Raw genomic sequence first — 14,318 nt, 5'->3', positions numbered from 1 at the left:
CTAGATATAGTAAACATGCGCGTGCGTTGCGCGAAGGAAGATATATCATATCACATCTCTAACCAACGCTTGAAGATATATTTACTGGAGTTGCCAAATGACACTTTAAATCATTTTAAGTGTCACACTTCACAACATTTCATGAACTCTGAAAATCATTTTAAGAAACCAATTTCATTTTTCGATGAAAGATGCTATTATATCATTTCGCTACATGTAAAAACAGATTTCTATAATATTTACATTGTATCTAACCTACAAAGTGATCAGAATATAAAGAATAGAATGAGATTCTCTCTCATTACTTAAATAAATAAATATATACGGGAAAAATTACACAGATTGAGTTAGCCTCAAAGTAAGTTCGAAACTTGTATTACGAGATACTAACTCAACGATACTATATTTAAGAATAAATAATTATGTATATAGATTAACATCCAAGACCCAGGCCAATTAGAGAAAGTTCGTTTCTCATCATGCCCCGGCCGGGATTCGAACCCAGGACCTCCAGGATAAACTATAAGTACTAAATGGAATACAAGTTTGATCGACTTTATAAATAAAAAAGGCACTAAACAACTCCAGTAATTAATTATCTAAGTACCAACGTGACTAAAAACACTGTACATTATATAATATGAACAACTTTTCGACGGACAAATGTGGCATAAATACTGAAATTAGGAATTAAGATTAAGTAATTTCTATTACTACGTCAGAATTTTCAAATTAATGTGAAAATTAAAATAAAAAAACCATCTCTAAGTGCATAGACATCTTACATTCGCACATTTGTCCGTCCAACTAAAGTCAGAAACAGTTTAGGCCGAAACGCGACACTGATAGGCACACATCATTACATACAGCACGTTTTAATACTATATACATTCAAGTATAAAAATGAGATGACATGGCGTTTGTATACACGGGCTGTTTTGATTCGTCAATACTAATACAAACTAATTATTTTAGTTAATTTCTTATAGTTTATCAATAAGAAATTAACTAAAATAATTAGTTCTAATTTTATTGATGCAAACGGGAACACGTTTATCATCTGATGATTACGATTCACGTGTATTTATTTTATTATATACTTGCTGTGCCCGCGACTTCGTCCGCGTGGAATAATTATTTTGGGCATCATTGAAGCCCTCAAGGATGAATAACTTTCCCTGTTTTTTTCACATATTCCATTATTTCTTTGCTCCTTATAGTTGTAGCGTGATGTTATATAGCCTAAAGCCTTCCTCGATAAATGGTCTATTTAACACAAAAAGAGTTTTTCAATTCGAACCAGTAGTTGCTGAGATTAGCGCGTACAAGCAAACAAACAAACTCTTCAGCTTTATAATAATTATTAGTATAGATTTAAAAATTTTACTCGACGAAACTTGTCGGAGCAAGTAGTGGGTTCAAACTTAAATCCTACTTATAATTGCGAAAGTTTGAGAGTATCTCAGGATGTCAGTATGGATGTTTGTTACTCTTTCACGCAAAAACTACGGAACTGATTACGATGAAATTTGGTATGTATGTAGGTAGCTGAAGACCCAGAATAACATATAGGCTACTTTTTATCCCGGAGTTACCGCGGGATTGATAGGGTTTCCATGCGGACGAGGTCGCGGGCGGCCTCTAGTAATTAATATTATGACAGAATCAAAACAACGCACATAATGGACTAGACAAAGGCAGACAATATGTATCAGTCGAATTTAATGACATGCAATGCATTGAATGGAAACTTTTGGAACATTCCATTTGGCACAAATTTAGGCTCCAATCACATCGAAAGCGAGGAGTCGATATTGAAGGAAAAAAAAATTATAACGGTGGGTTATTTTGGTAAATATCTTTTTTTTTTTATTGTATACGGGGTGAATTTTGATTCGTTAAGGAAATTTTCACAGCACGTTTGAAGCCGAAGCTGAGGAAGATTCCTCAAAAAAAATTTACAAAAGAAAATTACTTGCCAAAACGATCAATTTTTTTTTTTTTTCGCTTTTCTCTTTTTGTTTTTAGAGAAATCCACTCAGTTTAGTCGTTCAAACATACTGGGAAATTTTTCTTAACCCTGTATAACGGTTTGAATGACGTCAACAAATCTCAAATTAAATTAGTGTTGTTCAACCCTAAAAGGCAAAACCCAAAATAGTCATAACTTTAAGATTTATTTCAATATATCATGAACTTTACTTCGACTTCGCACTTTCGATGTCAGTGTTTAGCACTACACGAATAAAAACTTAAACAAACCACGTCAGTTAAAATTATAAGTAATGCCGTCCCGCTCGCACTTCAACGTGCGAACGAGAGAGAAATATAAACCTATTTCGTCACTATTAAACGACACTTATAGTAGAATGAGACCGTTATAAACTTAAAAATAAATAACTATACATTTAAGATAATTTACAATTTAAAACTAATAATTATACAAACTTAATGGCACCAGGTCTACGTATAAGGTTTGTCTATGCCAGTTTATTGTCAAACTGATCTGTGTAAAAAATAATTAAAAATAATACAAGTCAGTTCAAATTACGTAGGTACAATTAGAATTTAATTTGGAGAAGATAAATCACTATAAATGTATGGCATAATAATTGTTTGGCTACATATTTATCAAGAATTTTCAGAATTAAAAAAAAAATAAACATCGTTTCGGTGAAAAATTGTTCAACGTTCTAGAAATCCTCTTTTGTATCTTTCTTTCCTTTCTATATTATGGCATCCACCGGACTTTCGGTGATTTCGCCATCATTAAAAATTACGGAAATTGGTGGAATCCTCAGTGGATCACTAGAACAGCCTTTATGCCAACATTCACCTAAATCGGATCAGTGAATTCGAGCGTGCGTTGATAGATATTTCACATCAACTTAATCTTTTTTACAGATTTGTATTTAAAAAAAGATTTACCATAAACTAATATACAATCAAAACATATAATTATGTTTTTAAAATACTGACCAAATGTTGTTATGTCAAAGAAAAAGTAAACTGCCCTTCAGCATGGCACGCGAGAAAAACTATCGCTGTCCCTTTTCAAGTCTTAAATATTAATAAAATCAAATCAAAATTATTAACAAAAAATATACATATATAAATACAGACACAAGTGAAAACCGTCTATATTTTATTATGTATATTGTATTCTGTGTAATAATAAATCTAAATCTGTGGGATCGATATACTTAAGTAGCTAAATTGTAAATGCATGATCCATAGACAACAATCTATGGTATATTTTGTGCAACTACTTTTTACACATGTCCGTGCCCCTAACAATTTCCGGCCGAGAAGAAATCATGGATATTAATGTGATGAATAAATAAAAAATCGATTTATTAAAAAGGAAATGACATGTAGACCTTATTCCTGGCGCTAAATAGACTCTATAAAATGACACAATTTCCTCTCAGTCATCGGAACAGATTAATTTTTGGCACCATTTTATATTAAATCTTCCACCAACATAAAATTTGTTAAAATAAATCTGATAAAATTCTTCAATATTCAATATAGTGCTTCTAAAAGTATTATAAATAAACTAAACACCTTAATACTTTCAAACCGTGGTCTCCCCTTTCACTTCAACATCAGATACTGCCTCGCTCACACAACTGTCGCTGTCCGCTGGTTTCAGCGTGACGTCACTATTGATAGTCACATCCAAACCAGTTTCCCTTCGCATCGTTCTATCCTTGTCTCTACTCGTTATCTGCGTATATAATTCATCTAATTCACTACTAAACGACACAGGACTGTCTCTGTTAACTTCTGGACAACTTACGGCTGGAGTAGGAACGAATTTGCCCAATTTAGGGTTGCTCTTTATCGTTTTACGCCATCCAGGGTCATAATTCACGTACTGACTCTCTATGTTAGACACATCTTCGTTGCTAAAACTTATCTCGTTCGGACACATTGACGACGGCGAAGGGGCGTACAACCCGTGGCTACGAATACTGACTTCGGACATCTGATAGTTAGGACAGTAAATGTCACTTTCATTTTCAAACGCTTGCTCGCTAGCGTTCGTGCTGCAAGTCTCGAAGTCGTACGTAGTTTTCGCCATGAAAAACGGCTCTTTATCTCCGTCCATCTTATCTTTTGATCCGGTAGATGCATTATCAGGATTTTGCAGCAAATTATCCAGTTCCCCAGAACAGGCTTCTTCTAGATTAGGCGGAGTTGTGGAACGGTTAATTTCGTCGCTATTCATTGTGCATTCTTCTGAAATATCTTGTAAAGATTTGTCCAAAACATCTTTGTTGTCCTGTTTGTTTGGTTGCAAATAATCAATGTATTGTCCAAAACTTTCTGTATCAGTGATCTCGTTTGTGGAACATAAGGCACTGTGCGTTTCCTGCAGTGAAGTCATTTCTGAATGTGTGTTCAAAGTCTGATCAGAACACGTATGCGGCATGGCTATTTCTGATGCAGAACTGTATTCTAAGCTGCATTGTTGAGAAATTGTCCTCATTTCTGGCTGTTCGCTTGCGTGGCTCTGCAAACACTCTTCTGAAACACTGCTCCTTTGACCATTAAAACCTTGTTGCACATTCGCCTTCACAACTTGATGTTGAGGAACTTGAGTCTCTGGTACGTTAGTATATATATTCATTATCTGTTTGCGGCTGGCCTTAGCATTTTCTGTATTCCACGCTTTCTTATCTATGGAATAATTTTTGTAATCTTTCGCTTCCTCTTCCAATAAATTAGGATTAAGAACGTTACGTGTCTCTTTTATACCGCTATTCGATTTCTCTACATGTAAATTTGTGTTGTTAACTTTAGAACCAGAATTTATTATATTAGCGACGCCATTATACGCTTCTCTAGAGGGCAATGGTAGTGAAACGTGTGAATCATTATCACAGTCGCGTCTTAGAGGCAGTTCTAAACAATTCCTCTTCATATGCTGTCTTTGTTTCTTAAAGAATTTCTTAGCAACATTCATCTGATTCTGATTATAAAATACTTCTGGTCCTAACGTTGAAGTTTCAGGATACGTCATCATGGAATTATTAGATCTATATTGTTGTCTGTGTAATACAACTAGATTGATATTCGCCGCTTTTCCATTAGTGTTTTTGAGAACATCTTTTTGCAATGTCTGCCCGTTTAGTTCAGCACCAGCTTTATATGTGCAGCTATTGTTAGTTTTCGAGTTAGTCCTATTAGAACTTCTGCTTCCAGATCTAGATCTATTATCGTTAGGTATCGCGTGTGTAACAGGGGCCGTATTAGTTGGCACGCCTGGCAAATTCTGTTGATTAGTGTCAAAAACGCTTCTATTCCTGCAACATTGTTTACTTTTCTGAAAATAGCAATGCATCATAGCCCATTGCGCTCTGACATCGCTCCGTGCGATGCCGTAGAAGAACAAAATGAATGTCCCCAAGACCGTTGCACAGACGGCGTAAATTATACTGCAAATGTCTTCTTGATACGGTAAATACGCTGGTAAAGGTCTATACACGGCTATAGCTCCGCAAGTCCACACAGACATATACAAACATAGGACGATAACTTGAGCTCTCAATTGTATAATCGGAGTATGTTCAACGTCATCGATTTCAGAATCAGCCGTAGACTTGATGCTACGTCTTTCTGTATTTTCATTCGTCTGATTAGGCTCCCACATCTCCAAATCGACATTCTCAGTCGCCTGTGTCCCTTCGGATAGTTGTATATTCATGTTCCTTATAGTACACCGTATTAATAAGAACAAAACTAGCAAAAACAATAGAAGGATTCCTCCAGGTACAAACAGAGCGCTTAAAGCTGGCGCCGTGCTCAAGAAACATTGGGAATAACCCGCGTAATCTTTCAAGTTCACCGCTCCGGATATACCGCACACAATCAACGCGATACCCCAACCTACCAGATACAATCCTAAAATCGGTTTCTGCACGGGAACATCAGGTGGCAAGTCGTCTTCTGGCGTCCTAACCGGATTGTGAGTTTTCGTCACCCATTTGTACATGTTACTGGCCGATACACACATCCACAGTAAACACGACAGCGACAAATAATGTATTAACAGTCCTAGAATTTGACACAACTTCACATCTTCCGTCTGATAAATGCCTAGTGTGTACATAAAGCATAGTAAACCTATCGCTATCCACGTGTTAATTAATGAATGTTTAGTTTTTTTCGCCATTTGTATGGCGGGATAGGACATGATGTAAGTCAGCGTGGCACAACTTACGCATCCGATGAGTATGAGACTCCCCACGTAAACGGCCGGATGTGACACTTTGAACCGGGCGCCATCTGTGCGTGCGCCGTAGAAGCCTGTCTCGACATTTTGCAAGAGGCCGACGTAGGCGAGGCGAGTGCAACTGATTATTATCATTTCGGAGACCACGTGGGATATTTTGCAGTCTGTAAAACAAAATTGTGACCATTTTGAGTAATTTTCTGATGGAACATTCGCAGAAAGGACTAATAAATGAGATAAGTTGTCTTATTCTTTTATAACCACATTTTAATACGGATCAGGTTTTTGATGCTTAGCAGCCGAGTGTACACTGTGACCACACAAAAAAGAATACCCCGAGCTTCTCTCCACTGAGAATTTAACCAAAGCTAACGCCAGAAAAAAGTAATATATTAAGATACACTTTCAAACGGAAGAATTTTGTTTGGAACACGTCTTCAGCGGCATTGTGAGTTTGTTTGGAAAAAAAAAGATATATATATATATATACATAATATTGTGTTTTTTGTGACGTGTGGTTCCCGGCACCAATACAAAAAAGAATAGGACCACTCCATCTCTTTCCCATGGACGTCGTAAAAGGCGACTAAGGGATAGGCTTACAAACTTGGGATTCTTTTTTTAGGCGATGGGCTAGCAACCTGTCACTATTTGAATCTCAATTCTATCATTAAGCCAAATAGCTGAACGTGGCCATTCAGTCCTTTCAAGACTGTTGGCTCTGTCTACCCCGCAAGGGATATAGACGTGAACATATGTATGTATGTATGTATTTAATACAGTGTTTACCAGTGGTGTTATCAGTCCACCGGCCCTCCCGCGGCCCCCACACGGCGGCGCGGCCCTCCAGCCCGCCGCCCGCGCCGCGCAACGTCACTATCACTGGCTCCAGCAAATTGCTCACGTGAGCTACGCTGTTCTCTGAAAGTGAACATCATCAAATGATAAATCAATATCCTTGATCGGTCCAATGAGTGACGGGATCCCACTACTGCCACCAATTTCTACATAAATTTTTGAAGACACTTGAAGGCACGTTTAGCTGAATAGCCTAATTGTTTTAGGTTCCTGGTACTTTAGAGCAGGGATGTAACGGAGGTAGTTTTATCGGAACAGAAGGCGGAGTCGGAGTTTTTAAATTTGCTTTATCGGAGTCGGAATCGGAGTCGGAGGAAGGATCAGAAAGTGGTGGCATGAGAGAGAAATTTTGTTTGAGAACAAAAAAATCATTATTTAAACATATTTTGTCGTTTTAATATTCAATTATAAAATAAAACACAAAAAATGGCATATTTTCAAATAAACAAGAAATTAAAATATGAACCCGTTTCATAACAGTCGACACAGGCCGCCGCCGTCGCTATGTTATGCTTTGACCTCCGATTAAAACCTTCGATTTAAAAGTGTCGGAGTCGAAGTCGGAACCGAAGGTGCAATAATAATCGAAAGTTCCGACTTAACGGAACCGGAGTCGAAGCTCCGTAACATCCCTGCTTTAGAGTAACCACTCCATCACTTTAGCATGGATATCGGAACAGGCGACTTAGAAAATAAGCACATTAGATGAATGTAGCTTTTGTCATAATCAAATATGGGTTAAGTTCCCCTACAAAGGTTGCGGAGGAATTGAATAACGGGATCCCACTTTTGCCACCAGAATTACGACTAGTCTATGAGTAAAGAATCCAATGGCTACCATAGAGATAAAGGAGGATTAATCCTTAAACCTATTACTTCTGTTCTATTGCACTGTACATTCTTTACTTTTACAACTACCTCTGAAAGCGAAAGATTAATAGGTTTTAAATGAACTACCCCTATTCCAAATTTCACAACAATCGGCACAGCGGAAAGCTTAACAGACAGACTATCTCATATCGCTATATTAAATACTGTTCATCTATTAAAACAATAAATATCTTTTTTCAGTAAACAATAACACTTACTCAATTGAAATCCCACAACCGGCGAAGTGATTTCCATATTCATATCTTCCCTCTTAGTACTTCTTCCGTAATAATCCTTTGCCCTGTGAACTTTATTCGGCCCGTTTTCCTGGTCCGAAGCTGGGATAATCGGGAACAACGTCGCCTTGTCGTACATGGCGACTACTAGATCGTGGGGTTGGGATTGCACGAGGGATCCCTCGTCCGTTGTGCTGTACAAAAGGGATTGGGGGATCTGAAACATAAATCATAATCATCATAACTGGAACAAGCTTCCTACGAGTGTCATAACTGCTCCTTCAGTCAATTGTTTTAAGATTCGGCTAGACAAACTTTAAATATCTTCAAGCATCAAAATTCACACGCATCAGCTTAATGAGCTGCTAGTGTGTTTAAAGTATATAATAATAATATAATAATCATTGATTGATTGAAAAAAAATATTAAGAGTTTTAAAGTTAATTTATTTAAACTTTTGGATCAAAACCGTACAGGTTGTATAAACGGATGGAGCTATAGCTGTCCACTATAACTCCTTCCGCCAGAACGTCCACGATTTGATAAAGATAACTTCATCTACGCCTTCTGTCACTTGATCAAGTATATTCCCTCCTGGTCTTCCCTCATCATCACATTCAATACACGTACAACTATAAAACCCTTTATCTCACCTGAACACTGGCGTGTATACATGCGTCGGAGACGGTCAACAGTGGCGCCACCGTCCTGTTGGTGGTGGTGCAGTGCAACTTCGGCTCCGGCTGCAGCGCGCCGCTGTACCACACGCACGTCACGCCGCTGAAGCCCTCGCGCACTGGGAACCGCTCCACTGCTAGGTTTGACTGCGGAATAGACATACATACATACATACATATAGTCATGTCTATATTACTTGCGGAGAAGACGGAGCTAACAGTCTTGAAACGACTGTAAGGCCAGCTGTCTCCACTGCTAGGTTTGACTGGGGAATAAACATACATACATATAGTCATGTCTGTATTACTGAGAGAGAAGACGGGGCCAACAGTCTTGAAACGACTGAAAGACCAGCTGTGATTCTAATAATGATAGGTTGGTAGCCCATCAACTACAAGAGGAATATCAAATTTATAACATATGGTCACGTGTATGTCCCTTGCGGAGTAGACAGAGCCAACAGTCTTGAAAAGACTGAATTAATAAGTTTACCCATTAATCGCCTTTTACGACATCCACGGCAAAGAGATGGAGTGGTCTTATTTTTTTTTATATTTTATCCCGGAATTCCCACGGGATTGATTCTACGTGGACGAAGTCGCGGGCGGCCTCTAGTTTAATATAAATTAAAGTTTTATAAAAAAGGTTCATACCTTCTGCCCTTGCACATTGTCTATATAGGCCGATATATCCTCCGCAGCCAAGACCATCTTCGTACAAGCCTGGTATTGATTCTCGGCTGGCACGGTGGCGTTCGATGTAATGTTCATCGCTGAGCTGATCACGTCTAGGAGTTTGCCCCCTGAAATGTGAACCATTATAATAAAATCTCTGTGGCGCAGCGGTAGTACGCTTGTCTGTGTCACCGGAGGTCCCGGGTTCAAATCCCGGCCATACATACATCAAATTAAGGACGTCCTGGGAAAGGGTCAGGTCAAGAGTACCCGAAACCGCAGTGCTTGCATGAAGAGAGTTATGAATGTGGATGAAGCGAAGGAAGTATGCAGAGATCGAGGCAAGTGGGAAGATGTAGTCTCTGCCTACGCCTCCGGGAAAAGAGGCGTGATTTAATGTATGTATGTATTACATACATTCACTTAAAAAAACAAAATTAAACTAGAAAAAAAGTCGCTTACCTAAATCCTTTTCTTCTTTAATATACTGCATATAATTCCTAATAGCATCGGCTATGAACATCACATCGTCCGCGTCAGTCAACTCCGCTAACGGATACGTTTTCTCCCGTATCAACATTGAAAGCCTCTCGGTAGCGTTCAATGCAGAATATTGCACCAAACTCACATTTAACAACGCAAATTGTTGCAATAGTTTTGTTACGTTACTAATATACGAACATTCTGTTGTGTTAGCCGGTCCCCAAGAACCATTTCCAAAGCAATGCCTGTAAGCTATACCTTCACCCAAATTGCATGGTACAGATGCCGTATAATTCACCAGTAATTGAGGCCAAGAGTACAACCCTTTGTTGTCCATGGTATGATTTGTCAAACAATACTGAGTCTGATTTGATAGAACAAGCACTTCTATAGACTTATTGTGGTGTATGCGATTCATATCTGTGTACATACAAGTCCAGTTTCCCATGTGGTGAGCGGTTATGTTTGGAAAATACGCTTTGGTTTCTGCTATTCCGTCTTCTAGCATGTCAGTTGTTGTTATATTCACATCGCAGACTTCGAGCATAGGATGCACCCATTTCAGCTTGTATTTAGCTACAGCCGATGCGAAGGGAGCGTTGCAGGATATGGATAAACTGTCACCCTCGAAGACTACTTGGTCGTATGATGGTTTGAGGATTAAAGTTGTTGACGGTAAGACGCTGCCGCAGACAGAAAGGTCGAGGAATATTCGCAGTTTCTTTACCGCTTTGCCTGTCATGTTTTCTGGGAATGCGCATTTCGGGCTCGGAGAGAGTTTGACGCTCGTATTGAGAAGCCAATCGCCTATCCAGAGCAGGTTGCAGTCGCATATCAGTGGGTTATCAGATATGTCCCTGAAAGGTGAAAAAATTAAAAGAGAACTATTTTAAGTCATGTTCATTCACCTGTTAAGATTAAAAAAGATTTCCCCTTTTGCAACTTATTTCAGCTGCTGTTCATCTGGTAAATATTTTAGATAATTATGTGTTTATCTTATCACTTGGCTTATCTGTTTTTGGGGAATTTATTCATATTGCTTAAACTACTATGAATAAATTGTCAGAAGTGCACATCCTAACCAATGGCCAAAACGAACACGGCATTTAGATGCATATGCAAGTGATTTTTTTAAAATATGCTGTGTTTTTCTAGGACCTACAGTTGACTTCCTAGCTATCTCATAACATAGGAATATTTATTGGATTCTTAATAAACTCAACATACAGCTGAAATAGAACATACTCTGTCACTATATGTATGTATGTTTAAAAGACTTCAGTCGCTTTTTCCAACATCTATTAAAATTAGTTGATCGAGAAAATCCCCATACTAAAAATAGAGATACAATACACTATTGTATTATTTGTATAAATGCCTTACAATTGTTTCAATCCAACAAGATAATCAAACGTGCCGACGGCTAGGGCCGATATGTGATTCTGCGCCAGTATCAGCCTCTCCAAATTGACCAGCCCTTTGAACATCTCCTTGTACACATTGCTGATCTCATTGGACGACAGGTCGAGACGCTGCAGAGCCGTCATGTTGTAGAACGCGTCGGATTCTATCAGACTTATCTGGTTGTGGCTTAGATCCCTGAAAAAAAGCAAACATTCATGAATTCATAAGCCGCTCCCTACCCCCAGGAGAACTGAGTGAGATGGCAAGAAAACCATGAGAAGCGTGACTGTGGATCAGATTTATATTCTTCTCCCCTTATTGTTGTTGCTTAGTACTCTGCAGAGTGTTGATCACGCATTATTATTTATGATACATCTTCTGACCTTGATATATCTCATAAATATGCAGTTGTTATAACCTACATCAGGCCTATCAGTCTTTTCAAGACTGCTGGCACTGTCTACCGCACAAGGGATAAAGAAGTGATATAGGGTAATTACGCTGGTTTGGCGTCCAGTTCTACTTTTCGTCCATTTCACTTTTAAACGCATATAAAAGGAATATAAACACACCTATGCACGCATGTTGCAACTTGTCACGATCTTTCATACTTAAGCAACAGTTCTAACAACCACAAAATCCAATTCGTCAAGTGAAAACTTCGAAAAAATTAAACTCAGTGGCCGGCATGTGTTCGTGTTTCGTAGACGTCATTGCCGATACAAAAAAAATAGCTGGTGCAGGAACACTCCGTGATGGGTTTTTTGACTATTTCACATAGATTGGGTAATATTTTGGCATGTAAGGATATTTAAGAGTATAACTAACATTATGTTTAGGTTATTTTACAATGTTTTTGTAGTAATCTTAGTAAAAGTTTGCGGACAAATACTGACATGCCTATTTTACCAATTATTTGGTATCCGTCCACGTGGACGGAAACTAAAACAACAAGCTAAATATTTGGAATGTTCATTTTACTTTTTCAGACCTATAAAAAAATATGTGTTTTCTTTAGATATGAACTTTATTGGCTATTTGACAAGATATTTAGTTAACGTCCAATAATTTCTCAGTATTGCTTGTTTAAAAAAATTTTTAAATTGCATGGACGAAAACTAAACAGCAATTTTTTTTGTATTAGTTTTCGTCCATAAACGTGTGGAATCTACTTCTAACACATTTTCTTGTTAATTCGAACAGGTTTTTCTAGTAGGTACTAAACTATGAAATTAATTGTTATAGATGGATTCGGGGAAATAAAAAAAGCAGGAAATCTACTGCTGAAGAATAAATATTTTTGTTGATTAAATAAAAGACTATAAAGACAGTTGTTATTTAACATTGCACTTTTACTCTTTTTTACATACTGGACGAAAACTAGATCACACCAGGGCGAAAACCAAATTTTTTGGACGAAAACTAGTGAAATCTGCCATTTAACATTTAATTATTTATATAAAAAACAATGTAGTTATAATTAAAAGTTTCTTAATTTTTATCAAAAATAGACTATATGAGGTATATAAACAAATATGAGCTATTTTCATTAGGATACTTTATCATATTATTTTTACGTCTGAAAGCTAGCAACTCCGCTAATTGGACGAAAACCAGCGCAATCACCCTATTACACATATTATTATTAGGGGATATTTTGTAAACCCGCATTGCACTAAACAAAACGCAATATTTTCAGTCTGTCATTGTAAACTGTGTTAATTTAATATTACATAATTAGTTTGTCCATTAAACATGTATGTAATTTATATATTTTAGCACTAAAAATCGGTTCGGTTAGGTTAGGCTGGTGTAAACCACCAAAACGGGGCAAGTGAAGCGAGCGGAGTGTTCAAACTGAGTCAAAAAAAAGTCTAGTATAGGTTAGGTTAGGTTTAACTCCCCTTCACTCCTTTCATCCCTTCTTACTTTGGCAGTTAATGACCTTTAGCACACTTTTTATATAAAAACTTTAAAAATTCGTAAAAACAAAACTATAGGCTTCCGGCAAGGGGGCTCCCCCCCCCCCCCCTCTCCGGCAGTGGCCCGTTTCAAGAGTTTTACCTTGCCATTAGTAGCAAGTGATAAGGCTTCTTTAAATACTGCTTGAAATTGACCAATCAGCTGTATACCCATCATTTACTAAAAATGTAAGTGTTTATTTACTAACATTGCACTCAGAACCAAGTAAAATATAAAAACATGTGTGATACTTACAATTTTTGTAACTTAGGCAGATGCAATTCTCTCGAAAGGGTCGAAATAGCATTACCGGACAAATTCCTGCCAAACCATAACAAAGAGTTTAGATGTTTAAACACATGGAAATCCATAACAAAAAACTAAATAAACAATGAAAGATGATGAGCACTTACATGTTTACAACACTCGTCCATAATTTACTCAGATCTATCTCCTTGAGTTCCGTTATCTGTATGGGACTTCCACCACACTTTAGCCTCAATAATTCTCCTGGAACAGGCTCCGAAGATGTACCCTCCCCAGATTTATTACTCTTACACGAACATAACGACGGGCAGTACCCAAATGTTCTGTACACACATAAAAACATCACCAGTACAATTGTTGGCCACTTCATCGTGACTATTTCCGATAAAACTACAATTAAACCTATGGCAGTCAGCCAAATACGAGAAATAATCACATTTTCACAAATTCTTGCATTTCCTCAATGACATCCTTCCAAGTAATTATATACTACAGAATAAACTGGTGATAAGCTAGTTATTAAAATTCCCTGTGAAAATGACACATTTCACTTATTAACAATAATTATAAGTAACAAATGATTATGAAAATAAACAACAATCAAACAATACACAAGTAGGTACAATCCGCCGACATTTGTAAAAT

At 37.5% G+C, this 14,318-nt stretch overlaps 1 protein-coding gene across 1 annotated transcript; it reads right to left on the bottom strand.

Moving 5' to 3' along the window:
- Positions 1-977: 977 nt before the first annotated feature.
- LOC106136624 (adhesion G protein-coupled receptor A3) lies at positions 978-14,306 on the bottom strand. The gene is made up of 9 exons (XM_060945389.1): positions 13,820-14,306; positions 13,662-13,727; positions 11,424-11,639; positions 10,020-10,897; positions 9,537-9,685; positions 8,859-9,029; positions 8,188-8,422; positions 7,031-7,162; positions 978-6,405 (listed from the first exon to the last, which is right to left on the bottom strand). Exons 1-9 carry the CDS (start codon positions 14,041-14,043, stop codon positions 3,578-3,580), a joined length of 4,899 nt encoding a protein of 1,632 aa, XP_060801372.1. The 5' UTR covers positions 14,044-14,306; the 3' UTR covers positions 978-3,577.
- Positions 14,307-14,318: the final 12 nt, after the last annotated feature.

Source organism: Amyelois transitella, chromosome 8, assembly GCF_032362555.1.
Source record: "Amyelois transitella isolate CPQ chromosome 8, ilAmyTran1.1, whole genome shotgun sequence".
NCBI lineage: Eukaryota > Metazoa > Arthropoda > Insecta > Lepidoptera > Pyralidae > Amyelois > Amyelois transitella.
This window is presented reverse-complemented; position numbering and strand designations above follow the sequence as displayed.

What these genes read in the sequence shown, in the direction of transcription:
- LOC106136624 (XM_060945389.1), bottom strand. Translation starts at nt 14,043, where the DNA reads ATGAAGTGGCCAACAATTGTACTGGTGATGTTTTTATGTGTGTACAGA. An exon ending in TGGACGAGTGTTGTAAACAT is followed by an intron (nt 13,728 to 13,819) that starts GTAAGTGCTCAT and finishes ATGGTTTGGCAG; the next exon opens with GAATTTGTCCGGTAATGCTA. An exon ending in CTGCCTAAGTTACAAAAATT is followed by an intron (nt 11,640 to 13,661) that starts GTAAGTATCACA and finishes GCTTTTTTTCAG; the next exon opens with GGATCTAAGCCACAACCAGA.